This window comes from Jaculus jaculus, chromosome 15, assembly GCF_020740685.1.
Source record: "Jaculus jaculus isolate mJacJac1 chromosome 15, mJacJac1.mat.Y.cur, whole genome shotgun sequence".
Classification (NCBI taxonomy): Eukaryota; Metazoa; Chordata; class Mammalia; order Rodentia; family Dipodidae; genus Jaculus; species Jaculus jaculus.
This window is the reverse complement of record NC_059116.1, coordinates 72832428-72859037: the sequence shown is the minus strand read 5'-3', so window position 1 is coordinate 72859037 and position 26610 is coordinate 72832428. Positions and strand designations below refer to the sequence as shown.

Sequence of the window (26610 nt, the reverse complement as noted above, 5' to 3'; positions counted from 1 at the left end):
TTTGTGTGCTGGTGCAGTACCCTGTGCACTCACCTGTAGCCCCACATGGTTTGCCTGCATGTGTCCGAGGAATCCTAGGGAGTCCCTGTCTCTGCTCCCCTGTAGAACTGGATATACAGGTATGCATGTCCACGCCCAGCTGTTTTACATGTCTTCTAGAGATTAAATTCGGGTGGTCTCTGGCCCTCACACTTGGACAGGAAACACATTTAATCACTGAGCCACCTGTCTAGCCCTTGTAAATTAAGGTTGATACCTGTTCTGTACTCGATGATTGTCAGTGGCGTTTTGGTTAGTTCAGTCATATCTAAAATTGACTTTCAGAATCAACTTCGTAGCGCTTGGAAGGTAGAAGCAGGAAGATCGGGAGTTCTAGATAATTTCCCATTGTGTAGTGTGTTTGAGGCCAGCCTAGGCTACATGAGACCTTGTCTCAAAACAAACCCAGAAAACGATCAGCTTTGTACTTGGAAATGATGTGCATGCCTGAAATTCAGGTATTCAGGAGACAAGGCAGGAGGAGTGCCGTGAGTTTGAGACAAAAAGAACCCGTTTCTAAAAATAAAAACAAACAGAGAAGGAGGAGAGGGTTTAGCTTTGTGTTATGTAAGTAACAGTTAATCTTAAAACTATATTGTACACTTGATTCTGAGCTGCGTATTTACTTAATACATTTTTCATAATATTTTGAAATACATTTATGGGATTTCCTTAAAATGATATGATTTGCTTTGGACTTTGTTTCAGATGGCCGAACAGACCCCATTTTGGACGATGTTGGTGAAGCTTTCCAACTTATGGGGGTTAATCTACATGAACTAGAAGATTATATTCATAATATTGAACCTGTCACTTTTCCACATCAAATTCCTTCATTTCCTGTCAGCAAGAATAATGTCCTTCAGTTTCCTCAGCCTGGAAGTAAAGATGCAGAGGAAAGGAAAGAATACATCCCTGATTACCTGCCACCCATTGTGTCTTCTCAGGAAGGTTTGTCACTGTTTGATGCTCATATTCATGACGGCTTTGTTGGACTTTCCATCGTCTCATCCTTCCCCACTGTGCCAATATACAAATTTTAGAAATGCAATCACAATATTATTTGTGCAGATACATGTTTGGGTGGTGAGGGGAATGCCCATGCATACATGTGTACAAGCACGTGGAGGCCAGAGGACAACCTTGGGTATCATTCCTCAGGAAATACCCAGTTTTGGTTTTTTATTTTAGACAAAGTCTTATTGATTGGAGATGGCTGATTAGGCTACACTGGCTGGACTTTCAGGCTCCAGGGATCCACCTGTTTCTGCCTCCTTAGCATGAGGATTATAGGCATGTGCCTGTAACCCACCATGTCTTTTTTTTTTTTTTTTAATTTTATTTATTTGTGAGAGTGAGAGAGAAAGAGAGAAGAGAGGGAGAGGGAGAGAGAGATATGGATGGATGAAAGGAGGGAGGGAGAAGGCCTCCAGCCACTGCAGACAGACTCCAGACACACGCGCCACCTTGTGCATCTGGCTCATGTGGGTCCTGGGAATTGAACCGGAGTCCTTTGGCTTTGCAGGCAAATCCCTTAAGCTCTCAGCCATCTCACCATGTCTGGCTTTTTTTGTAGATGAGTTTTGGGGATCCAACTAGTATCCTCATGTTAGTGAAGCAAGCAGTTGACTGATCCAGCTGTCTGCCCAGCCCACAGTCAAAGTCATTTATGAGCTATTCTTACCCTTACACAGACAGACAGAGGGACCAAGCTAGAAGAACTTTGAAACAAAAAGGAAAATTGAGTGTCTCTTCTCCTCCCTTTATCATTAGCGTAAGGTGAATGCCACTGCGGTGCGTTGCATTGTGAGCACTCATTGACCTTAGGTAGACGGACCGCTCTTCTAGGGTGAGCGCAAACGTTTCTTGTTCGCTTTGTGGAACTCGTGATTTTACAGTGACAGTCAGGCTCAGTAGTCAGTGCCGGTGCACAGTACCAGTCTTTGTGGAGGAGTTTATGTACATGTCGATTATTGACTTGACTAAGATTTTGAGGAGTCATTTAAGTGATGTGTGTAAAATATAAATATATATACAGAAATATTTTGGTTTTTTCAAGGTAGGGTCTCACTCTAGCCCAGGCTGACTAGGAATTCACTATGTAGTCTCAGGGTGGCCTTGAACTCTTGGCAATATTCCTACCTCAACCAACCTCCCAAGTGCTGGGATTAAAGGTGTGAACCACTATGCCTGGCTAATATCTTAATAGAAAAGTTAACATACATGTTTTTATGTTTTTCTAAGTCTCTGTGTATGTGTTCATGTATATGTAGCAGTGTGCCACAGTTTTTTTGCTGCTATAAACAGATTGCCAGATGCTTATGCCACTATTTTGCTTCAGGCTTTATGTGGGTTGCTGGGGACTTGAACCTGGGCTGGTAGGCATTGCAGGCAAGTGCCTTTAAACTGCTGAGCCATATTCCTAGCCCCTAATATTTTTCTATTTTTCTATTCTATTTTTCTATTTTTCTGTAGATATATTTCAGAACTATGTAAACAGCGCTAGAATAAACTTCATTCATGTTTTCCTTTTGCTATGGTCATAAAGTTAGCCATTTTAGTAAACTTTTGGTGTTCATTTCTGTGATATTAAGTATGTACACATTGCTTTACAACCATCACTGTCACTGTTGCAGTCAGGTTGACATTGCTTGCAGAAAAAACCTGACTGGGGCTAGAGAGATGGCTTAGTGGTTAAGGTGCTTGCCTGCAAAGCTGAAGGACCCAGGTTCGATTCCCAGAACCCATGTAAGCAGATGCACAAGGTGGTGCATGCTTCTGGAGTTCGTTTGCAGTGGCTGGAGGCCTTGGAGCACCCATTCTTTCCCTTTCTCTCAAATAAATAAATAAAAATTAAATATTAAGAAAAAACCCATACCCCCCAAAATAAAAACACCCAATCAAGAGCACCTTATGGGAGAAGAGGGTTTATTTGGCTTACAGACTCAAAGAGAAGCTCCATGATAGCAGAGAAAACTATGGCATGAGCAGAGGGTGGACATCACGTCCTGGCCAACATAAGGTAGAGAGCAGCAAAGGAGAGTGTGCCAAACACTGGCATGGGGAAGCTGGCTATGACACCCATAAATCCGACCCCCAACAATGTGCTGCCTCCAGAGGCTTTAATTCTCAAATTGCCATCAGCTGGGGACGTAGCACTCAGAACACATAAATTTATGGGGGACACCTCAATCAAACCACCACAGTCTTATATTTCCAAAACTTATTTATCGCCCATAACAGACAGTAACTGTCCTTATTAAACATAATTATTTCTCTTCTGTACTTCTCCCAGGCCCTGGCAAATGCCATTCATTTTCTGTGTTTTGAGTTTGTTCTTCCCCAGCCCTTCTTGAAACAGTTTCAGTTAGTCCAGGCTGGTCTTCATGTTCACTGTGTGTGAGGATGACCTTGAGCTTCTGACCCTTAGCCTCCTCGGCCGGGTCTGCAGGTGTGTGTCTCTACACCTGTGTGAGCTTGTTTGACCCAGGAAGCAAGTGCGACCAACCGAGTCACATCCTCACTCCTCCATGTCTCTTGTAAGTGGAACCGTACAGTATTTAAAAAATAGTTTTTGAGCCGGGCATGGTGGCACACACCTTTAATCCCAGCACTCGGGAGGCAGAGATAGGAGAATTGCTGTGAGTTTGAGGCCAGCTTGAGACTACATAGTGAATTCCAGGTCAGCCTGGGCTAGAGCAAGACCCTACCTCGAAAAAAAAAATTAAAAATATATTTATTTAATTAATCAATCAATTAATTAATGAGATTGGCAAGTAGAGTAGAGAGAGAGTGGGCACTCCAGATGCATGTGCCACTTTGTGTATCTGGCTCTGTGTAGGGACTGGGGAACTGAACCCAGGTCATTAGGGTTTGCAGGCATGCGCCTTAATTGCTGAACCATCTCCTCAGCCACAGTATCTTGATTTTTTTTTTTTTTTTTTATTCTTGAGGTAGGGTAAAACTCTAGCCCAGGCTGACCTGGAATTCACTATGGAGTCTCAGGGTGGCCTCCAACTCATGGCGATCCTCCTGCCTCTGCCACCTGAGTGCTGGGATTCAAGGTGTGTGCCACCACGCTGGCCCAGTGTCTGATTTTGAAGAAGGTGCCAATGTTTCTACATCAGGTGCCATCGTCTCATATTCCAGATGGAAATTTGGGGTTGCAATGTCTTGTGCACCTCATTTTGTACAGTCTCTTGTCCCACTTTATTACTGTTTTGAAGTGTTACCCATTTATTTCGTACTTGACCTGTGTTTTACACAGTCTGTGTGGCCATGCTTCTCATCTGAAAAACTGGGCCAGTGCTGGCTCTTAGTTGTGGTTTGGTGGGTCTCCCTGCTCTTGAGGGCAGTGGTATAGTACTAATGCTGGAACCTTGGGAGGTGGCTCATTGGTTAAAGGTGCTTGCTTATAAAGTTCCCCAGTACCCACATGAAGCCACATGCACAAAGTGGGGCATGCATCTGCAGTTCGTAGTGACAGGAGGCCCTGGTGCACCCATTCTCTCTCTCTCTCTCAGCTTCTCTCTCTCTGCTTGCAAATAAAGAAAACTTTAAAAAAATTATTTATGTATTTATTAGAGACAGAGAGAGGGAGAGAGTGAGAATGGGCATGTCAGGGCCTCTAGCTACTGCAAATGATCTTGAGTTCATCTGGAGACGCCTGTGCTACCATGTGCATCTGGTTTATGTGGGACCTGGAGACTCGAACTTGGGTCCTTAGGCTTTGCTGGCATGTGCCTTAACTGCTAAGCCATCTCTCCAGCCTAATAAAACTATTTTCACAAAACCCTAGTAGCATGCTGTAAATCACTGTGCTGAAGTTGAGCTCCCGTACCCATGCTTGACAGTTGTGTGGAGGTAGGGAAGGTACTGGTTTGAGTCTCTTAGGAAACAAACCCTGCTCAGTAATGCAGCACTTCATTTCAAGATACTGTGGATTACCACTGGCTGAAACAGTATCAACAGGGCCTAGGATGGTGCTTCAAACAAAATACACCTTCAGTAAATGCTCTCGAACTGAGTTAAAAGCTATTTGTAGAATTTGCCTGTTTAAGTTCTTGTTTCTTATTCACTCCAGACCTAGTGGCATTACTACCAGGACTTGGAAGGAGACTACACTGTACCTCAGTCACTGTCAGCTTCCTTTAGTAACAGCTCAATGTTCTACCACCTTTGATCATTTGCATTTATAACTGTTAATACTGTGAGGAAACCTCACTTCATATAATCGTTTTTGTTACTGCTTAATTGATGTTTTTGATATTAGAAACCTACTTTTGTTATAACTTGTGTGTATATGAGTGTGGCTTGCATGTGTTTATGTGTGTTTTATATTTGGTCTGTGTCTTGTAATCGGAGCCACTCAAGTGCGGGGACTACAGATGGCTGGCTTACTTTTGTTTATTATGACAAGTATGGATTATCTAAAGAGCAGAAATATTGCCGATTTATAGGTTATGCACATCCGTCCTAAGGACAGTATAAATGATAGACACTACAATAAGATGCTTATCCAAACTTTACTCTTCTGTTCTTGGGAAAATAGTATAAAATATATTCCTGTAGTTATCATTTTTAAACCATTTATTTAAATATGGTCACATGTCAACTTAATAACTTATTTACAGACAAGCACCTTTGAGCCATCTCTCCAGCCCCAATAAATTATTTACAATTGAAATTTTTTTTTTTTTTTTGGTTTTTCAAGGTAGGGTCTCACTCTGGTCCAGGCTGACCTGGAATTAACTCTGTCATCTCAGGGTGGCCTTGAACTCATAGCAATCCTCCTACCTCTGCCTCCCGAGTGCTGGGATTAAAAGCGTGCGCCACCACGCCCGGCTCCTACAATTGAAATTTTTATGGGCACATCATGTCAAAATATTCTCAGTACTGTGGTCGGTAGTGCAGAGTGTGGCATGTGCAGAGGTGAGCGACGTGGCTCTGACGTTGTTCACTAGGGTCTTCATTTCTCAGTACTGTGGTCAGTGGTGCAGAGTGTGGCATGTGCAGAGGTGAGCGACGTGGCTCTGACGTCGTTCACCAGGGTCTTCATTTCTCAGTACTGTGGTCGGTGGTGCAGAGTGTGGCATGTGCAGAGGTGAGTGACGTGGCTCTGACGTCGTTCACCAGGGTCTTCATTTCTCAGTACTGTGGTCGGTGGTGCAGAGTGTGGCATGTGCAGAGGTGAGCGACGTGGCTCTGACGTCGTTCACCAGGGTCTTCATTTCTCAGTACTGTGGTCGGTGTTGCAGAGTGTGGCATGTGCAGAGGTGAGCGACGTGGCTCTGACGTTGTTCACCAGGGTCTTCATTTCTCAGTACTGTGGTCGGTGTTGCAGAGTGTGGCATGTGCAGAGGTGAGCGATGTGGCTCTGACGTCGTTCACCAGGGTCTTCATTTCTCAGTACTGTGGTCAGTGGTGCAGAGTGTGGCATGTGCAGAGGCGAGCGATGTGGCTCTGACGTTCACCAGAGTCTTCGTCTTCCTTTGACTTCCTGTACAGTAGACAGCCAGGCTTGCTCATAAAATATCAGCAGGGCACTGACTCCCTTCTTGTCAGTCATTTAACTTGATTTATGTCAAAAGATTCTTTGTGGGCTGGAGGGATGGCTTAGCAGTTAGGCCACTTGCCAGCAAAACCAAATGACCCAAGTTTGGTTTCCCAGGACCCATGTAAGCTAGGTGCACAAGTGGCGCAGGCATCTGGAGTTCTCTTGCAGTGGATGGAGGTCCTGGTGCGCCCATTCTGTCTCTCTGCCTCTCTCTCTGTCTCTGCTTCTTTCTGTCTCTCAAACCAATAAATAAAAGATAATTTTCTTTAAAAAAATAACAGACTTTTGTCAAAAGTGCTATGGTAGCTGGGTGTGGTAGCTCACGCTCACTTTTAATCCTAGCACTCAGGAGGTAGAATAAGAGGATCGTTGTGAGTTCTAGACTAACCTGAGACTACATAGTAAATTCCAGGTCAGCCTGGGCTAGAGTGAGAACTTACCTCAAAAAACCAGAAATAACTAAATTAGCAAATAAAGTGCTATGGTGAGTGGCAGCATCCTGTAGGAGAAGAAACATGGACTTCATGGCAGTCATTGATGTGACTTATTCTGTCTCTGTGTTTTTTTCCCAAGTAATTTTATTTTACTGAAGTTAATCTTTTTTGACTTAGGATTTTACCCTGTAGCCCAGGGTGCTCTGGAACTTAGCATGTAGCCCAGGATGACCCCCAATACTCATGGCAGTCCTCTTGCTTCTGCTTCCTAAGTACTACGAGTATGTACAAGTATTATGGATTAAATATGAGCCACCGCATCTCACTCTATTTTTATGAAGTTTATATCCATCATCTGTAAAATAGGTGCAGTAATTATGCATGGTGGCACACACCTATAATTCCAGCACTTTGGAGGTAGAGGCAGGAAGATAAGGAGTTTAAGACCAGCCTTGGTTATGTAGGAAGTTCAAGGCCAGCCTGGTCTACATGAGGCCCTATGGTTGTGTGTGTATGCATGTGTATATATGCACATGCATGCATAATAATACATATTATATTGACACTTGAGAGGGTTTGGTAAGTTACTTATTTATTTTTTGTTTTGTTTTGTTTTTCAAGATAAGGTTTTGCTCCAGCCCAGGCTGACCTGGAATTCACTACGTAGTAGGATGGCCTCGATCTTATGGCAATTCTTCTACATCTTCCTCTTAAGTGCTGCTATTAGAGTTGTGTGCCACCATGCTTGCCTAAGTTGTTTGTTTGTTTACAAGCTGAAAGATACAGACGTGGGGGATGTGGGGGAAAAAAAAAGAAAATAGGTATGCCAGAGCCTCTAGCCACTGTAAACAAACTTCAGACACATACCACTTGTGCATCTGGCTTTACGTGGGTACTGGGAATCAAACTTGGGTAGTTAGGCTTTGGAGGAAAGCACCTTAATCACTGAGCCATTTCTCCAGCATGTGTGTATGTATTAAGTCGTATGTATTAACTAGAACCTTTGTATGGACACTTCATGTGTAGTACCTTCATTTCCCTGTTCCCTACCCCACTCCACTGAGGGGCGTCCTTCGTGGGATTGCTGGTATTCAGCATGTAGTTGTGGATTATGAGAGGTGAGAGCAGTAGTGTCATGTGGAGAGGACTGTGTCTCTGGATAGTCCTTCCTAGCCTGTGGCACTTACATCTTTCTGCCCCCCTCTTTAGCAAACTTCTCTGAACCTTGGTGGATGTGCTTTAATTCTACTTAGTGCTGAGTTCTGAGAAGTTTCTGGATTTCTGTTTTGGTGTATTTGAGTGTCCTCAGTGTCTGTCTGCATCTCCCTGGCGCAGGTTGTCAGGCTCACTGTGGAAGCAGCACCCTTGCTCATCCTGCCGGTTCCTCTGTGGTTTCACCTGGGCCCTGGCTGCTGTGTGAGGGGTGGCTCATCTCCTGTCTGGGTGTCAACTGTCTATTGTCTTCTTGGTAGATTATGGTTGTTCTTAGTACTTGCTGCCTTCTGGAAAAGAAAAGCAGATTCTCCAATATAGATGAGATCAGGGGAGGTTAAAGGGGATAGGTATTATTAATTTAGAAAAATTTTGATGGGTGTAGCCTCACTTATGGATCAAGGCTAGTGGGAGCTTCTCATTGGAGTCCATTGTCTTGGTTTCCATAGGGTTCTGATTTGGTCCCTAGTTCCAGTTATGGGTTCCTTTCCACTGAGTGGATCTCATAGTCAATCAAACAGCCATAGGCTACTCCATAGCCTGTGTGCCACTATTGCACAGGTGTGTACATCTTATCAGGTTGGTTGTTTTCATATAGCAGTGTCCCCTGCTTGCTTACAACATTGGTGGCCAGTTTTCCCCAGCAACACAGCACACTTCAGCATTATACGAGCTGACCATCTGGGAACTGGCTTCCTTTCAGATTTAGCTGGATTTCTCAATGTTCTGCATTGGCAGCGTGTGGTGTCTTCAGCAATAGGGTCTTACCTTTTGGATTTTATTTATTTTTTTGGTTTTTCGAGGTAGGATCTCACTCTAGCTCAGGCTGACCTGGAATTCACTCTGTAGTCCCAGGCTGGCCTTGAATTCACAGTGATTCTTCTACCTCTGCCTCCTGCTGAGTGCTGAGATTAAAGGTATGCATTGGTATACCTAATTATTATGCCTGTTTTGCAGGTGATGAATACAAATTTCAGAAAAATAAGTGATTAGGTAAGGTATTTTAACAAGTTTCTTATTTATTTATTTGAGAGTGACAAGAGAGAAAGAGACAGCAAGCGCGCGCGCGAGAGAGAGACAGACAGACAGACAGACCGACAGAATGGGTGCATCAGGGCCTCCATCCACTGCACACAAACTCCAGATGCATGCACCACCTTGTGCATCTGGCTTATATGGGTATTGGAGAATTGAGCCTCGAACCAGGATCCTTAGGCTTTCACAGGCAAGTGCTTAACCACTAAGCCATCTCTCCAGCCCCATGAGTTTCATTTTTTTGTTGTGTTGTGGTTTTTATTTGAGACACAATCTTAAGTAGGTTTTGAACTTACTTATCTAGCTAAGGATGATTCTGAACTCTTTTTAAAACTATATATTGGGGCTGGAGAGATGGCTTAGCAGTTAAGCGCTTGCCTGTGAAGCCTAAAGACCCCGGTTCGAGGCTCGGTTCCCCAGGTCCCACGTTAGCCAGATGCACAAGGGGGCGCACGCGTCTGGAGTTTGTTTGCAGAGGCTGGAAACCCTGGCACGCCCATTCTCTCTCTCTCTCCCTCTATCTGTCTTTCTCTCTGTGTCTGCCGCTCTCAAATAAATAAATAAATAAAAATTAAAAAAAAACACAAAACAACAAAAAAACTATATATTAATCAATGTATTAGTTATTAATACATTGATTCATTATTAATATATTATTGTAATCATTAATTATAAATATATTTTATATTAATTGTTAATATAATATGTTATATATATTTTGGTTTTTCTAGGTAGGGGTTCATTCTAGCTCAGGCTGACCTGGAATTCACTATGTAGTAGTCTCAGGGCGGCCTCAAACTCACGGTGATCCTCCTACCTCTGCCTCCCAAATGCTGGGATTAAAGGCGTATGCTACCATACCCGACGTAAAAATTTTTATTTTTATTCATCTATGAGAGAGACAGAGGGGGGAGGGGAAATGAACATGCCAGGGCCTTTAGCCACAGCAAATAAACTTCAGATACATGTGGCACCATGTGCACCTGGCCTATGTGGGTTTTTTGGAATTGAACCTGGATCCTTAGGCTTTGCAGGCAAGTGCCTTAACTGCTAAGCCATCTCTTCAGTCTGACCTTGAACTCTTCTTCTGCCTCCTCCTCTTTTTTTTTTTTTTTCTTTTCTGGGTAGGGTCTCACTCTAGCCAAGGCTGACGTGGAATTGACTATGGAGTCTCAGGGTGGCCTCAGAATATGGCGCTCCTCCTATCTCTGCCTCCTGGGTGCTGGGAATAAAGGTTTGCGCCACCACGCCTGCACTGACCTTGAACTCTTCATCCTCCTGCCACTATCTCCAGAGTGCTGGTATGACAGGTGATGACAGGTGTGTGCCACCAGTCCTGGGAGAGAGAGAGAGAGGGAGAGAGAGAGAGGGAGAGAGAGAGAGACAGAGAGAGAGAGAGAGGGAGAGAGAGAGAGAGAGAGAGAGAGAGAGGGAATGAGTGGGTGTGTTAGGGCCTCTAGTGCTTGCAAAATACCAATTTTTTTGCTTCCTGCTTTCTTGTACTGAGGAGTGTCAGAAATTATTGTAATATATCAAAGCCATTGTTTGGTTCTGAGAGTGTGATTGATCAGTAGATCTTCCTCGTGGTCTCTTGACTGGTATAAATATATGCATGAGAAAGAAAAGGGAGAAATAGAAACAATATGCTACTTAAGAAATTTACCAACTTCAGTTTAAACTTGCAAAAGATACTGGAATGTTGCTGTTTTTAGGATTTTGTCTGTGTGATGTATTCATGTGAGATTTCATGTGTGTGTGTGTGTGTATGATGTCGTCATGTAGGGTTGTGTGTGTGTGTGATGTATTCATGTGTGTGTGTGTATGATGTAGTCATGTAGGATTTCATATGTGTGTGTGTGTATGTGATGTAGTCATGTAGGGTTGCGTGTGTGTGTCATGTATTCATGTGTGTGTGTGTGTGTGTGTGTGTATGTATGATGTAGTCATGTAGGGTTGCATGTGTGTGTGCGCAGAAGCCAGAGGAAGATGTTGAGTGGCTTCTCTGTCGTCTTGTCTCAGTTCTCCGAGGCAGTCTCACTGGACTCGGAGCTCCGTGCTGTGGGTAGGCTGGCTGAACGACAGGAAAGCGTGGCCGTCCTGTCTCACGCTCAGTGCTGGGGTCACAGACGCGCAGCCATGCCAGCTTCTTACGAGTGCTGGGCACTGAACTGGGTCTTCATGCTTGCTCAGCAGGTGATTGTACCTGTGGAGCCTTCTCTCCAACCCAGATTTCTGTTTAAGAAATTTGTTTGATCGAGTGTGAGGGTGTGTGTGTGTGTGTGTGTGCACGGCAGGGCCTCTTGCCACTGCAAATGAACTCCAGTTGTATGTGCCATTCATGCATTTGGTGTTTTGTGGGTATTTATTGATTTATTTTAATTTTTTTGTTTATTTTTATTTATTTGAGAGTGACAGAGAAAGAGAGAGAGAGAGAGAGAGAGAGAGAGAGAGAGAGAGAGAGAGAGAGAGAATGGGCATGCCAGGGCTTCTAGTCACTGCAAACAAACTGCAGATGCTGTGGCCCCTTGTGTATCTGGCTAACATGGGTCCTTGGAAGTCAAGCCTCGAACTGCGGTCCTTAGGCTTCACAGGCAAGCACTTAACCGCTAAGCTGTTTCTCCAGCCCAGTATTGGGTATTTAAATCCAGGCCATCAAGATTGGGAAGGTTAAGGCCATATAGGTGAAGTACCATTTTTTAAAAATATTTTTATGTATTTATTTACTTGACAGCAAAAGAGGGAGAGGGGGAGAGAGAATGAACGGGCGCTCCAGGGCCTCCAGCCACGACAAACGAACTCCAGATGCACGCACCCCCTTGTGTAGCTGGCTGACGTGGGTCCTGGGGAATGGAACTGGATCCTTTGGGTTTGCAGGCAAATGCCTTAACCGTTAAGCCATTCCTCCAGCCCCGAAGTACCATTTTTATCACATCACATCACATCACATCACATCACATCACATCACATCACATCACATCACATCACATCACATCATGGATGTTACCTGTCAACATGATTTATCACTAGTAAAGTTCACCTTGATCATGTGATCAAGGCAGCGACTGCCATGTTTCTCTTGTAAACTTACTCATTTTCCCCTTTCCATATTGTACTCTTTAATTAGAAGTCATCAGGCATGAGAAATTATACCTCCTCCCCCTTTGAAGGTAGCATATGAATTGTTTGGGTTTGAATACCCAATGCCCACATAAAGCCAGGTGTACCACTGACACGTGCATTTGGAGTTCATTTGCAGTGGCAAGAGGCCCTGCTGTGCCACACGCACATCCACACCTTCTCCCTCTTTCTCTCTGTCAAATAAAATTTGAAATACTCTTTAAAAAGTAACCATTTCTATGTTTGCAGCATATTAACAAAACTAACACAAACTTTAAAAATCTTTTATTCATTTATTATTTGAGAGAGTGAGTGAATGCACTTGCCAGGCCTCCAACCACTGAAAACAAACTCCAGATACATGTGCCACCTTGTGCATCTGGCTTTGTGGGTATTGGGGAATCAAATCTGGATCATTAGGTTTTGCAGGCAAGCACCTTAACTGCTAACCCATCTCTCTAGCCCTAATCCAACTTTTTGAAAAAAAAAATTTCCCCAGTCTTATTAAGCAAATAAAGAACAGTTCTTACTTTACTCATAAGCTTCTTTTCCAAGAATAACACCCCCTTTTTATTTAACAGGTGTGTACTGGGGAGATGGATCAGTAGGTAAAGGGCTTGCTTTGCAAGCTTGAAGACCTGAGTTTTATCCCCAGTACCCCCATAAAAAGCCAGATTTGGGGCACATACTTGTAATACCAGTGCTTGGGAGGCAGAGATAAGTGTATTCCTGGGGCCTGCTGGGCAGCCAGTCTAGGCTTCTTGGAGAGTTCCAGGCCAGTGAGAGACCCCATCGCAAAAAGCACATGTTAGTCCGGTGTAATGGTGCACAGCTTTAATCCTAGCACTTGGAAGGAAGGCAGCGGTAGGAGGCTTGCTGTGAGTTCGAGGTCAGTCTGGGCTAGAGTGAGAGCCTACCTCGAAAACAACCATCAAAGGTAGACGTCCTGTGAGGATGACACCTGTGGTTGCCCTTTGGCCTGTACACATGCACACAACACACATACCCCACACATGCACACGAAAACAAGCGTGAGTCATTAGAGCTTATCTGTGTGAAACTGAGATTTCTTAGACTCAAATCTGTGTTCACTCCAGTATGTGCCATTACTTTGACAGGACTGCTACCACATTTGGATTGCAACTCCTGTCCTGTCCTGCTTTCTTACCTCATTTTCTTATTTCTAGGTGTTCTGTTACAGAAACAAACCATCCTTTTCATGGAACAGATCTAGCTGAGATCACCAATTACTACCAAATTGGTTGATATAAAAGATACTTTTTTCCAGGGCTGGAGAGATGGCTTAGCAGTTAAGCGCTTGCCTATGAAGCCTAAGGACCCCGGTTCGAGGCTCGATTCCCCAGGACCCATGTTAGCCAGATGCACAAGGGGGCGCATGCATCTGGAGTTCGTTTGCAGTGGCTGGAGGCCCTGGCACGCCCATTCTCTCCCTCCCTCCCTCCCTCCCTCTCTCTCTCTCTCTCTCTCTCTCTCTCTCTCTCTCTCTCTCTCTCTGCCTCTTTCTCCCTCTGTCACTTTCAAATAAATAAATAAAAATAAACAAAAAAATTTAAAAAAAAGATACTTTTTTCCTTTTAGAAAATATTTATTTATTACTTATTTACAAGCAGAAAAAGAAGACAGACAGAGAGGAATGCACCTCTTTGTGCATTTAGCTTTACATGGGTACTGGGGAATCAAACTCAGGTCCTTAGGCTCTGTAGGCAAGTGCCATAACTGCTGAACCACCTCTCCAGCCTTTGCTCTTATCAGCTTGTATATGGAAACATACTTGACAGATTTCATTCGTTCTGACTCTTTCAACCTTACTCCATCTCTGGTGGCCCGTCTTCAGCCAGTGACAGTTTCTTTACTCGGGCTATGAGTCCTTATGCCTTGACACTAGTAGTCTTTGATAGTGGGTCTGTTGTATAAAAATGTTCTGGACTCATTGTGCATGTTCATGTCTAGCACTTTCAATCAATCATTTTTCCCTGATACCCTAGTATCATGAAAACTAGTATTTGTTTGTAATTTTAATTAATTCATTTGTGGGAATAGTTATATCAAACTTATATACCAACTTTTTGTTGTTGTTTTTGTTTTCCGAGGTAAGGTCTCACTGTAGCCCAGGCTGACCTGGAATTCACTATGTAGTCTCAGGGTGGCCTCGAACTCACAGCCATCCTCCTACCTTGGCCTCCCGAGTGCTGGGATTAAAGATGTGTGCCACCTTGCCCAGCTCCCATCACCAACTTTTGTTCTTTGTGTTTTTCAAGGTAGGGCCTCGCTGTAACCCAGGCTGACCTGGAATTCACTAGGTAGTCTTAGGCTGGCCTCGGACTCACAGCCATCCTCCCACCTCTGCTGTGATTAAAGGCCTGTGCCACCATGCCCTGCCTTGTCTTTTTTTATAATAGCCCCCGTTTCCTTTTTTAAAAATCACTGCTATTTAAAAAAAAATAATTGGACAGAGAATGAATATATATGGCTTCACCCAGGGCTTTTTCCCCACTGTAAACAAACTCCAGCTGTATATGCCACTTTGTGTGTCTGGCTTTACATGGGCTCTAGAGAGTCCAAGCAAGCCAGTGCTTAGCCATTGAGCCATCTCCCCAACCTGATAATCGTCCTTTTATAACAAACATGAGGCGATAGTGTGGCTTCAGTGTACAGTTCTCTAACGGTAGTGATATTGAGCATGAAAAAACTTTACTTATTTGAGAGAAAGAGAGGAGAGAAATAGGCAGATAGAGAGAATGGGCTCACCAGGGCCTCCAGCTACTGCAAAGGAGTCCAGGTGCATGCGCCTCGTTGTGCATATGGCTTTACGTGTGTCCTGGGGAATTGAACCTGGGTTCATTGGCTTTGCAGACAAGCACCTTAACTGCTAAGCCATTCCTCCAGCATGAGCATTTTTTCAGCATGTGTATTAGCTATTTCTATGCTCTTTTAGAAATCCCAATTCTGCTCATAAAAGTATCTCCCAAGTCAAATTCAGGCTATAGAGATTTTGATTTTTTTTTTTTTAAAGTATTAGAGAGAGGGAGGTAGAGAATGAGGTAGACAGAGAAAGAGAATGGGTGCACCAGGACCTCTAAGCATTGCAAACAAACTCCAGACACATACGCCATCTAGTACATCTGGCTTTATGTATGTACTGGGGAATCGAACCTGGGTCCTTAGACTTTGTGGGTAAGTGCCTTAAGTGCTAAGCTCCAGCCTGAGATTTTGCTTTTTCTGTTGTATCATTAAATATTTCTGCCTGTGCCAAGAATTTTGATTCTCAGGGTTAAAGCAGATCATGGCATTAGGATATTCTGTAATTACATGTTGGTTTTTTTGGTGACTACACACACAGTATTAATACTGATACCATTGTTAATGTTACTAAAATGGTCTGGGAGAGATGGCTTAGAGGTTAAAGACACTTGCTTGCAAAGTCTGTTGGCATGGGTTCAATTCCCAAATCACTCAAGTTATTGGGCTAGAGAGATGGCTCAGCAGTTAAAGGTACTTGCTTGCAAAGCCTGATGGCCCAGGTTCAGTTTCCCAGTACCTATACAAAGTCACATGCACAAAGGGGGCACATGCATCTGTAGTTCTTTTGTAGTGGCAAGAGGCCCTGGTGGGCCCATTCTCTCCTTGCAAAAAAATAAATATGGGACCGGAGAGATGGCTTAGCTATTAAGACACTTGCCTGCAAAGCCAAAGGACCCAGGTTTGATTCTTCAGGACCCATGTAAGCCCACATGCACAAGGTGGCATATACATCTGGAGTTCTTTTGCAGTGGCTAAAGGCCCTGACACACCCATTCTCTTTCTCTTTAATAAATAAATTAAAACATTTTTTGGCTGGTGGGATGGCTTAGCAGTTAAGGCATTTGCCTGCAAAGCCAAAGGACCCAGGTTTGATTTCCCTGGACCCACTTTAGCCAGATGCACAAGGGGGCACACATGTCTGGAGTTCATTTGCAGTGTCTGGAGGCCCTGGCATGGCCAATCTCTCCCTCTCTCTCTTCCCCCCTTTCTCTGTCAAATAAATCAAATAAAATAAACAGGTAAAACTTTGTGTTTTGCTTATATCATCTTACTCCAGTTTTGATAATTACTGTATGTACATTTTTAGGTCATATAGCTACTATCTTGAACTTTGTCACTTTCTGAATTTTTCTAACTCTGACCTATTTCTATTTCTTCTGGCTAATTTTGAATGGAACATGCATTATTCCTGATTTTCATTGTTGGATTGATGAGACTATTTGAAGATGTCCATTTTCACTGTGGATAGTGAATGCCTCTTCTTTCGCTGTTTGCTTTCTAAGATAAGGTGTAGCTGTGGAGCTCAGTTTAGCCTTGAACTTGCTAGCTTCCTGCCTGTTTCTCACAAATGCTGGCGTTACAGGTGTATGTGACTGCCTGTTTAGTTCCTGAACAGAAATTACATTGCTGAAAACCTAAAATATATATTCTGCTACAAAAGATAAAGATCAGCCTTGAGTGGTTTGCATTAGGGTTAGAAATGTTTCTGTCCACATTTGTTCAGTGGTACCTGATACCCACAGTTGCCACGTGATGTGTGTGCCGAAGACTGTTAGCCTGGCACTGCCTTGCAGTATACCAGCTTCAAAGTCAGTTTTAAAATTATCTCAAATATGACATTGCTATTAAATGGGTGGAAAATGTATGAGCTGGTCAAATGGCTATAATTACCTCTAGGGGATTGTGACTGAATGGCATTAATTATAATGCCATTATTGTGGCATCATTATAGGTCTTAGGTATAGTTTTCTGAAATCTGGCCCACATTTGTAACTTTTTTCCTGAAAATCTCTGAACTTGGTGAAATGGCTGTCATAGCATTGTCTCGAAAACAAACATAGTTTAAGAAATGTGTTTGTATCACTGTCTGCCCTTCTTTCTAATCCGGGATTTTCAGCATGCTGTGTGTGGCGTTGCAACACGTGGTACAGCTTACTTCGCTTCTGCTGCAGGTTCCTCTGCACTCTGGTTAAGTGAGGCCCTGCTTTACCTCACGCCAAAGCCTCTGCCTGGACCCACAGCCCAGCCAGTCTCGGAAATGGGGAGCTTGGAAAGAAAGCCAGTGGAGATAGATGCGTGTGAATGTGCAGGTCGAGTTGATCCCATCTTGATGCTGGTCTTCAGTTTCTGTGTTTGCCTTCCATTGGTTTTAAAAAACTTTTTTATTTAAGAGAGTGTGGGCACACCAGGGTCTTGCTGCTGCAAGTGAACTCCAAAATGCATGCCACTTTATGCATCTTACTTTATATGGTACTGGAGAATCGAACCCAGGGCCAACAGGCTTTGTAAACTGTGGCTCTAACCACTTAGCAATCTTCCCAGCCCCCAGAATCTTTTTGAACCCATGGACATATGTAAGAAGCTGGGTGTGGTTGCACGCCTTTAATCCCAGCACTCCGGAGGCAGAGGTAGGAGGATCACCTTGAGTTTGAGACCACCGTGAGACTACGTAGTAAATTCCAGGTCAGTCTGGGATAGAGTGAGTCCTTGCTTCAAAAGCCACTAATAATAATAATGATGATAAATGGGACAAGAGAAAAGATTGTTTTTATTTTAAATAATAATGTAAATGTAGTAATTTGCATTTTACTTTACCATGAGGTAGAAGGGGGGTGGGTATTCACTTCTCTCTTTCTGCCTCACCCTTATTCCTGGGCTTGTTTGTGTGATTGCTCCCCCTCTCCTCCCCCCACATTACTGCATTGTTTTTTGGTGCTTATATTCCAGTGCCATGTGCATAGTTAACACTTTTCTCTCATTTTATCTGATTTAGTTTCAACTTACAATTTATTTTTATCAAATCTTACAGTCAAGATGTAATGTTTAAGTATGCTGTACTGTTAATAAAATTTTATCCACTTTACTTTTGGTGAAGACATGAAGTTCTATAGTAGAAGTAAGAAAATTGGTCCTTTTTCTATGTGCAAGCCATTATAGTTCAGTAGGTGATAGTCTACCTTTTAAAAATTTATTTTTATTTATTTGCAAGCAGAGAGAGAAAGAGAGAGGAGAAGAGAAACAAACAGAGAGAATGGGCCCACGAGGCCTGTAGCCACAGCAAACAAACTCCAGATGTATGCGTCCCTTGTGCATCTGGCTTATGTGGGTCCTGGGGAATTAAACCTGGGTCCTTTGGCTTCTCAGGCAAATGCCTTAACCACTAAGCCATCTCTCCAGCCTAGTCTCTCCTTTCTTGTTAGTGTTAATGAATCTCGATTAAATGCCAAAAACTTTTCAAAATTTTGAATAAAAACAACTTAGACCATTCATGGCTTATTTTTCAAGGTATTTAGATCCTGTGGGATGGGTTAGGATGATTAGATATGAACATAATATTTATGTTCCTGAAGGAAACATCTGTATGGAGGCTCGAACTCTTTTTTAACAAAGTACTTTTTGCTCTGTTCACAAGCCAGATTTTCTTTCTAGAATTTGAATTTATTATTTATAGTTACCTCCCTTTCCTTCCCTGTTTTGATTTCAAATATTAATAATTTAAAGTTCCATTAGAAAATATGCTAGAAATTAACTCAACATTTCTCCCATTCTAAAATGGCAGCTGTAGCAGACAGCTTCAGGTTCGCTGAGATGAACTTCCAGACCAGGCATAGTCATGGAGAAAGGGATATTTATTGAAGCTTTTAGATCCAGGGCAAGTTCCATAATGGCAGAAGAAGCTGGCCTGCCTTCATTGGCCCAAGCAGAGAGAGAGAGAAGTACAAGCTTAAAGCCACACAGCACAGCAATCCATTACAAATTTAACCTTGATCAAACTCTCTGGGCCTGGGCAGCAGGATGCAGCCAGCCCTTATGTCAGTAGCCCAGTTCCAACAAAGTCCTCTGCAGTCTTTCCTTCCCCTTAGAAAGCACATAAACCAAGCCTCAAAGTTTAATGCTGTCTGCACTTAGCATTCTTAGACTGTCATCAGAATAGTCCATAAAACTTGGCTTACCACTCCAGAAGACATCTTCATTTGCAAGCACCAAGTCTATGCCTGTTCCTCCCAAACAAAGGTTCCAAAGGATCAACATCCACATGGCCAGGTACATCTCAGCCCACTCCTTGGTACCAAGTTCTGTAACAGACAGCTTCAGGTTTGCTGAGATGCACTTCCAGACCAGGCACAGTTATGGAGGAAGGGATATTTTTGGAAGCTTACAGATCCAGGGGAAGTTTCATAATGGTAGAAGAAGCTGGCCTGCCTTCACAGGTCCAAGCAGAGAGAGAGAGAAGTACAAGCCTAAAGCCACACAGCACAGCACACTTCAGGAACTCCAGCTAGGCACACTTTGCATACCTTTAGATTGAAATCTCAAACCCATCACCACACCTTAAGATCCACCCAGTGACACTGCCTCCAGCCACGTGGCTGCAGATACAAATTACAAACAATAAAACACTGGGTATATTGGGGGCCATCTATTCAGACCACTACAGCAGCATTCCTAGTTTTCATGTGGCCTTCTCTTATTACATTTTGAAAGAGTATTTGGGTAAATAATTAATATGACTTAGTCTTTTGCTCATTTTATTAACATTGTATATGTTTCTTTTTTACATTTGTTAGTATTTGTTATGGCAGTTAGTTGCTCCTATGAGTTTTGTTTTATATTTTGTGCTTTTTACAGAATGTACCTTAAGTACTTAGGTATTGTTGAGCTTTTTAATTATTTGGAATAATAGGGCATCACATCAGGGTGCTTCTTCTTCTTCTTCTTCTTCTTATTATTATTATTATTTTGGTTTTCTGAGGTAGGGTCTCACTGTAACCCAGACTGACCTGGAATTCACTATGTAGTCCTAGGCTGTCCTCAAATTCATGGTGATCCTCCTACTTCTGCCTCACGAGTGCTGGGATTAAAGGCGTGCGCCACCACGCCCAGCCGCAGTGTGCATTTTTTTTTTTTTTTTTCTTCGAGATAGGGGCTCACTCTGGCCCAGGCTCACTTGGAATTCACTCTGTAGTTTCAGGGTGGCCTTGAATTCTCAGCGATCCTTCTACCTCTGCCTCCTGAGTGCTGGAATTAAAGGTGTACGCCACCACGCCCCACCATATTTTTATTTTATATTATTTCCTTGTGACAATCCTCAGGAGTTTTTAGGTCAAAGCTATAAACACATTTATAGGTTTTGACACATATTACACATTGCTTTCCAACAGAATTGTATCAGTTTACAATGCTGTAATTAAGGTGTGATCATGTGGGCATCCTAGCAGTCCCATTGGAATTGAATTTCAAAGCCAGATTTTTTTTTTAAACTGGCATAGATTAAACATTTTTGAAGGCAGTGTCATTTTGTTTCAGATTTTTTACTTGAAATGTGGGGGTATAAAAAAAAATCTCCCATTGGAATTCACCAATGGGCATTGTTTAGGTGTACATTTGGATGTGAGCATGTGCCGCGTGTGTGTGCACTGCTTGTTCAGTGCAGCGTCAGGCAGATGGCTTGTATGTGGGACATTGGTTTTCTCTTTGATTAATGCGTCTTGCACATGCTAACCATCAACTGTTTTCTCTTTGTGGGACAGTTTTGGCCTAATGATCAAAAGGAGAACTGTGTCAGATAGACTTAGTGGTCTGGTTTCAGTGCTTCTGTTAGTCGCGATAGGTTGTACAGAAATAAGAAATTAAGATTAGTGACAATTGTATTCCAGTCTTCTACCCACAATATTTTTCAAATTTAATACATGCTTTATTTGTATGTTTGTATTTGTATGTTGGCTACGGGGTTAAATTTTTTTTTTTTTTTTTTTTTTTTTTGAGGTAGGCTCTTGCTGTAGAGCCCAGCTGACGTGGAATTCACTATGTAGTCTAAGGGTGGCCTTGAACAACTCCTAGTGATCCTCCTACCTCTACCTCCTGCGTGCTGGGATTAAAGATGTGTGCCACCATACCTGGCAGCTATTGGATTTTTAAAAAAGAATCTTTGTTCGAGAGAGGCAGATAGAGACAGTGGGCACGCCAAGGCCTCTAGCCACGACAAATGAACTCCAGACACATGTGCCATCTTATGCATCTGGCTTACATGGGTACTGGGGAATCAAACCTGGGTCCTCAGGCATTACAGGCAAGCACCTTAACTGCTAAGGCCTTCTCTCCAACCCCTCAATTTTTAAAATATTTTATTTATTGAGGGGGGGGGAGAGGGAGGGAGGGAGGGGTAGGTGGATGATAGAAAATAGGAAACGTCACTCCTAATCTGGGGAACTGCTGGTGCTCCAGAATCAGAGGAACACGGGCCAGTTCATGGGGGTCCACGTGAAGGGACCTCTTGTGGGGGAATAAAAGTCTCGTAAACTAGGTTATAGGCTGTGAGGAGTTGCAGGGCAGCATATGGAAGCTCCGACCCAGTGATACCCTTTCTTCACTTTGTTCTGATTGATGGCAAGAACTCTGAGGCTCCCAGTCAGACCAGTGTCCAAATCTGCCTGTCAGTTTTGTAGCCTTTAATCTAATCAGAATGTTCCTCTGTAAAACAGAGAAAGCTTCACGCAGAGTACTTCCCTCTACCCTTCCCACTGACAGCCGCCCTCTAGTGCCTGATGGTGTAATGGCTGAGGCTGCCACCGTCAGGCCATTTCTCTCTGTTCCCCCAGGGATATTTGGGCTGTGCTTTGTTTCAATGGAAAATTAGCCTTAGCAGACAGGGGGCCAGGAGACTGCTCCCCTGTGTAGGGTGAAAGAGAAGTATAAGCTTGAGTTACCCTGGCTAGATGTCTCTGGCAGGTCTCGGCTGATTCCTGAGTGAGAGGATGCCTCCCCTCCAGGCTCTGTCCCTGTTCTGTGGCCAGGGAATAGGGTCTTCCAAGGTCTGGCTGCGGTTGAGGCTGCCGTAGCAGTGTGACCTTGCCGCTTCTCCACCTTCTTCCTTTCATACTTCTGTCATCTCTGACGCTTTCATTTGCGGAAAGCCTCAAACTAGCCAGACCCAGGGCCAGTAGGCTGAGGAAAGGAGCTTCTCCCTGGGATGGCGCCTTCTCACGTGTGTGAAGCAAGTACCAATCAGAGTCAGAGAATGCACATCCCTACCTTACCCGAAGAAAGCGATGGCAAACAAAACAAAACAATGAAACAAAACCCTCCAGCCTCACAGTGAGCAATAAAGATGACATAAAAAAGCGGTTTCTTATTCTCAACTATGGCCATATATGTATACATTTATGGGGCCCATAGTGAAGAAGTAAGGGACAGAATGTTTAAGCAAAAGGAGGTACTGGGGAGTAAGACTCAGTTTTCCTAGTAGTTATATAGATATGTACATAGCTATGTTGACTGAGCATGTGAAAGCCTGTTTTTATAACGTGAGTTAACCAGTATCAGTGAATGGAGTTGAATCTGAATTACATTCATGACATCATGTAGCAGATTAAATGACCTGTTCACATATTGGTAAATTATAAAATTCTACCTTGCTGTAAGCCTTAGGCAAATCTGTTTGTTTTTTTTAAGAGGTTTGTACTTAAAAGCTATTCTAGCAAAAAATGTTGGGACCTTATTGACCTGACAGTTGTGTTTTCAGTAACTGAAGGCAAGAGAGATGATTCATAGAACCAAGTCTCTCTCTCTCTCTCTTTTTTAAATTTTTTTTTTTGAGATAAGGTTATACTCTAGCTCAGGCTGGCCTAGAATTCACTATGTAGTCTCAGGGTGACCTTGAACTCATAGTGATCCTGTTACCTCTGCCTCCCGAGTGCTGGGATTAAAGGTATGTGCCACCATGTCTGGCTAGAACCAAGTCTGTATATATGCTGTTTGCTCTCTTTCCCCTTGATATTGAACTAGGTGGCCAAGCCTGGCTCAAGGGAAGGTTGTGGGTTACATAATAGGTCAAACTTGCTTGGGGTCTAAGATGAGGCAGGCACCAACTGTCTCAGAATCCCGCTTCCCCATGAACGTAAACAACATATGATGATTTATTAGTATAATGTACATTACAGTGAGTTCTGTAGAAAAACTAGAAAACAGCGTAAAAAATTTCAACATGTTGACCCCAATTTAAAGTCTTAAAGCCTTGTGAGGCATTTACTTAGAAAAGTAAGGCCTTGGGGGTCTCAGGCTCCTTCTCCAAGCCAGAAGTCAGCACATGTGGTCCCATGGCCGCCAAGGCCCCGCAGCGGCATAGCGTGTCAGAGCAAAGAGCGCCTGCACTTACACACTGTCCACGTCACACTGTTAGGGAAGACCGGAGTCTGGGTCCAGTCTCTTACCATGTGAACCTGAATAAGCCTGGAGTCCACTGATTCCTCTCACTGATGTGACTCTAAGGAATGCCCTGTGGTCTTGCATTTTGCCTGTGGACTATCCATAAAGCAGTGTTGATGACAAGAGGCAAACAGCAGCGTCTCGAGTAGGAAGAAGGCAAGCACACCAGCACTCAGTGACGTCCACTCAGGCGCTGGGCTGCTGAGAGTAAGAGCCATGTTCCATAGTTACCACATGCAGACAGGAGCCAAAACTATCCGCAGGAAAAACATCCTCTTCCCAGCATCAGATGCCTAATCCATTAAATCATGTGGCCATCTAAGCAGCCCGTTCCCTGTAAAACAAAAAGACAGAACAGAACACATGGAACAGGCTGTGGTCACTCACAAATGTCTCTAAGCATTGAGTATTCTTTAAGCTTCGAGGTGATGGACTTCAGGACCCAGTGGCTAAGCCTGCTTCGTGAGCCTCCGCCAAGCTGGTTGCAGTGTAGCCACACTGTCTTTGTGTGTGGGCTTTGGCTGTTGCATGGTGGCCTGGAGGCCGCTTTGCCTCCTCGTCTTCATGAGCTGCCTGGTGCAGGTTGCATCCTTGCGGGCTCTGGGCACCTGTGGAGGTGTCACGCCTCCCTGCACGAGGCTTTCACCAGCGCAAGCCCCAGTCCGCGCACTGGGAAACCGTGGAGGGCTGGCTGAGTTCATTCTGTCGAGGTCTCGGGAGTTCTGCTTCCTTCTGCCAGGGACAGTGAGGCCAGCCGCCCATACCCAGGGAGGAGGGAGCCTTAAGGATATATGGAAAAGAAACCCAGCTTGGGAACTCAGCCCTGCTAGTTGTGACTGGGGGAGTGGGGAACTCTCACGATCACTCCTGGTTCCTTCCCAGTTTAGCTTGCCTCATACTATTTTGTTTTTTATTTCTTTTTTTTTTTGAGGTATATGTTCATTTTTTAAAAATTTTTATTAACATTTTCCATGATTATAAAAAAAATCCCATGGTAATTTCCCCCCCCCCCACACTTTCCCCTTTGAAATTCCATTCTCTATCATATTACCTTACCAACTTGTTTTTTTATTTCTTTTCCCTGTCCCTTCCCTTCTATTTCCCCTCCCTCCCTCCCTCCCTCCCTCCCTCCCTCCCTCCCTCCCTCCCTCCCTCCCTCCCTCCCTCCCTCCCTTCTTTCTTTCTTTCTTTCTTTCTTTCTCTCCTTTCCTCCCTCTTTCCCTTCCTCCCTTCCTCCCTTCTTTCTGCCTGCCTGCCTGCCTTGCTTTTCTCTTCTTTTCTTTTTTTCGAGGTGAGGTCTCACTTTAGTCCGACTGAACTAGAACTCATTCTGTAGTGTCAGGTTGGCCTTGAACTCACATCCATCCTCCTACCTCTGCCTCCCAAATGCTGTGATTAAAAGCATGCGCCACCATGCTCTATGTGTACTGACTTTTAGATGAGTGTGTAAGTTAGTGGTCTTCAGAAAGCAAACCCTGGACAGCCCCTCACAAAGACATTACCCTCTGAGGTTTTGGGAATCTGTTTTTTCTGCTGATTAAAGATTTAAAATGCAGGAAAGAGTTTCAAAGAACAAAGTTTATTTTAAAGTAAAAAGTCAAGTAAGCAGAGAACACAGACTCCTCATGGAGGAGGGGACCCCAGAGCTGGAGATCCATGAATTTTTATTTAATAATTTGTTTTTCTTTTTTTTTTTGAGGTAGCAACTCACTCTAGCCCAGGCTGACCTGGAATTCACTATGTAGTCTCAGGGTGGCCTTGAACTCACAGTGATCCTCCTACCTCTGCCTCCCAAGTGCTGGGATTAAAGCCATGAGCCACCACGGCCGGCTCCATGAATTGTTCTATTCCAGAATGATAGGGGCTGCAGGGATGTCTCAGTGGTTATGGCACTTGCCTATAAAGCCAAAGGACCTAAGTTCGATTCCCCAGGACTCATGTAAGACAGTTGCACAAAATGGCACATGCATCTAGAGTTTATTTGCAGTGGCAGGAGTCTCGACTATACCTGTACTCACTCTCTCTTCCTCTTTCTCTCTGCTTACAAATAAATAAAATATTTAAAAAATTGATATAACTATAAAAACAAACAAATAATATTCTCATGTAGTTTGCCGTTCAACAGAAGAGGTTTTCATTGGCAATAATAATTTTGCGACAAGATCATCCTATTATAAAATATTTTCATTTTTATTTATTTATTTATTTGAGAGAGTGAAGGAAAGAGAAAGAGGCAGCTAGAGAATGGCACCCAGGGCCTCCAATCACTGCAAACGAACTCCAGATGCATGCATCCCCTTGTGCATCTGGCTCATGTGGGTCCTAGGGAGTTGAACCTGGCCTGGGTCCTTTGGCTTTGCAGGCAAGCACCTTAAAGGCTAAGCCATCTCTGCAGCCCTCACCCTATTTTAAAAAGGTATATGACAACATTAATTTTTTATGTTATGTACTAGGACTTACATATAATGGATTTCATATATTTAAGTTGGAAGTAATGTTTTAAATTTTATTTTATTTTTGAGACAGGGTCTTACTCTATATGTAACCAAGAGTGTCCTAGAACTCACAGTGTAGCCCAGGTTGGCCTCAAATTCAGCAATGATCCTTCTTTCTCAAATTCCCAAGTGATGGGATTATAGGTGTCAGCCACCATGTCCTGCTTGTAGTAAACTTTCTAATAAAGCTTTTTAAAAATTATCCTTTATACATACTTCTGTAAATTAGATACAAAATGGCTTATCAATGTAAGGATTCCATTAGATCTATTTGTTAAATGGTAAGGGCTTTTCTTCCTGACACACTGAGGGTTAAAGTGAAAAAGCAGTACTTGTCAGATCTAATGGTATTATTATGTGTTAACACTTCTCTTTAGTGTACAGCCTTAATTATGGCTGACAGACACAATTGGGAATAGTTAGAAGGAAATAGTAGTTCTAGACCAGTCAGCAGTGGAATGAAAAAAACTCAGGA

General features: G+C 43.4%; 1 protein-coding gene across 1 annotated transcript in view; it reads left to right on the top strand.

The window, feature by feature from the left end:
* Taf3 (TATA-box binding protein associated factor 3) overlaps positions 1-26610 on the top strand; it is a 196708-nt gene that overhangs the window by 13055 nt on the left and 157043 nt on the right. Inside the window, exon 2 of the mRNA XM_045135241.1 lies at positions 748-990. Within this exon, the coding sequence (XP_044991176.1) occupies positions 748-990 (243 nt within the window). The remainder of the gene's footprint in view (positions 1-747; positions 991-26610) is intronic.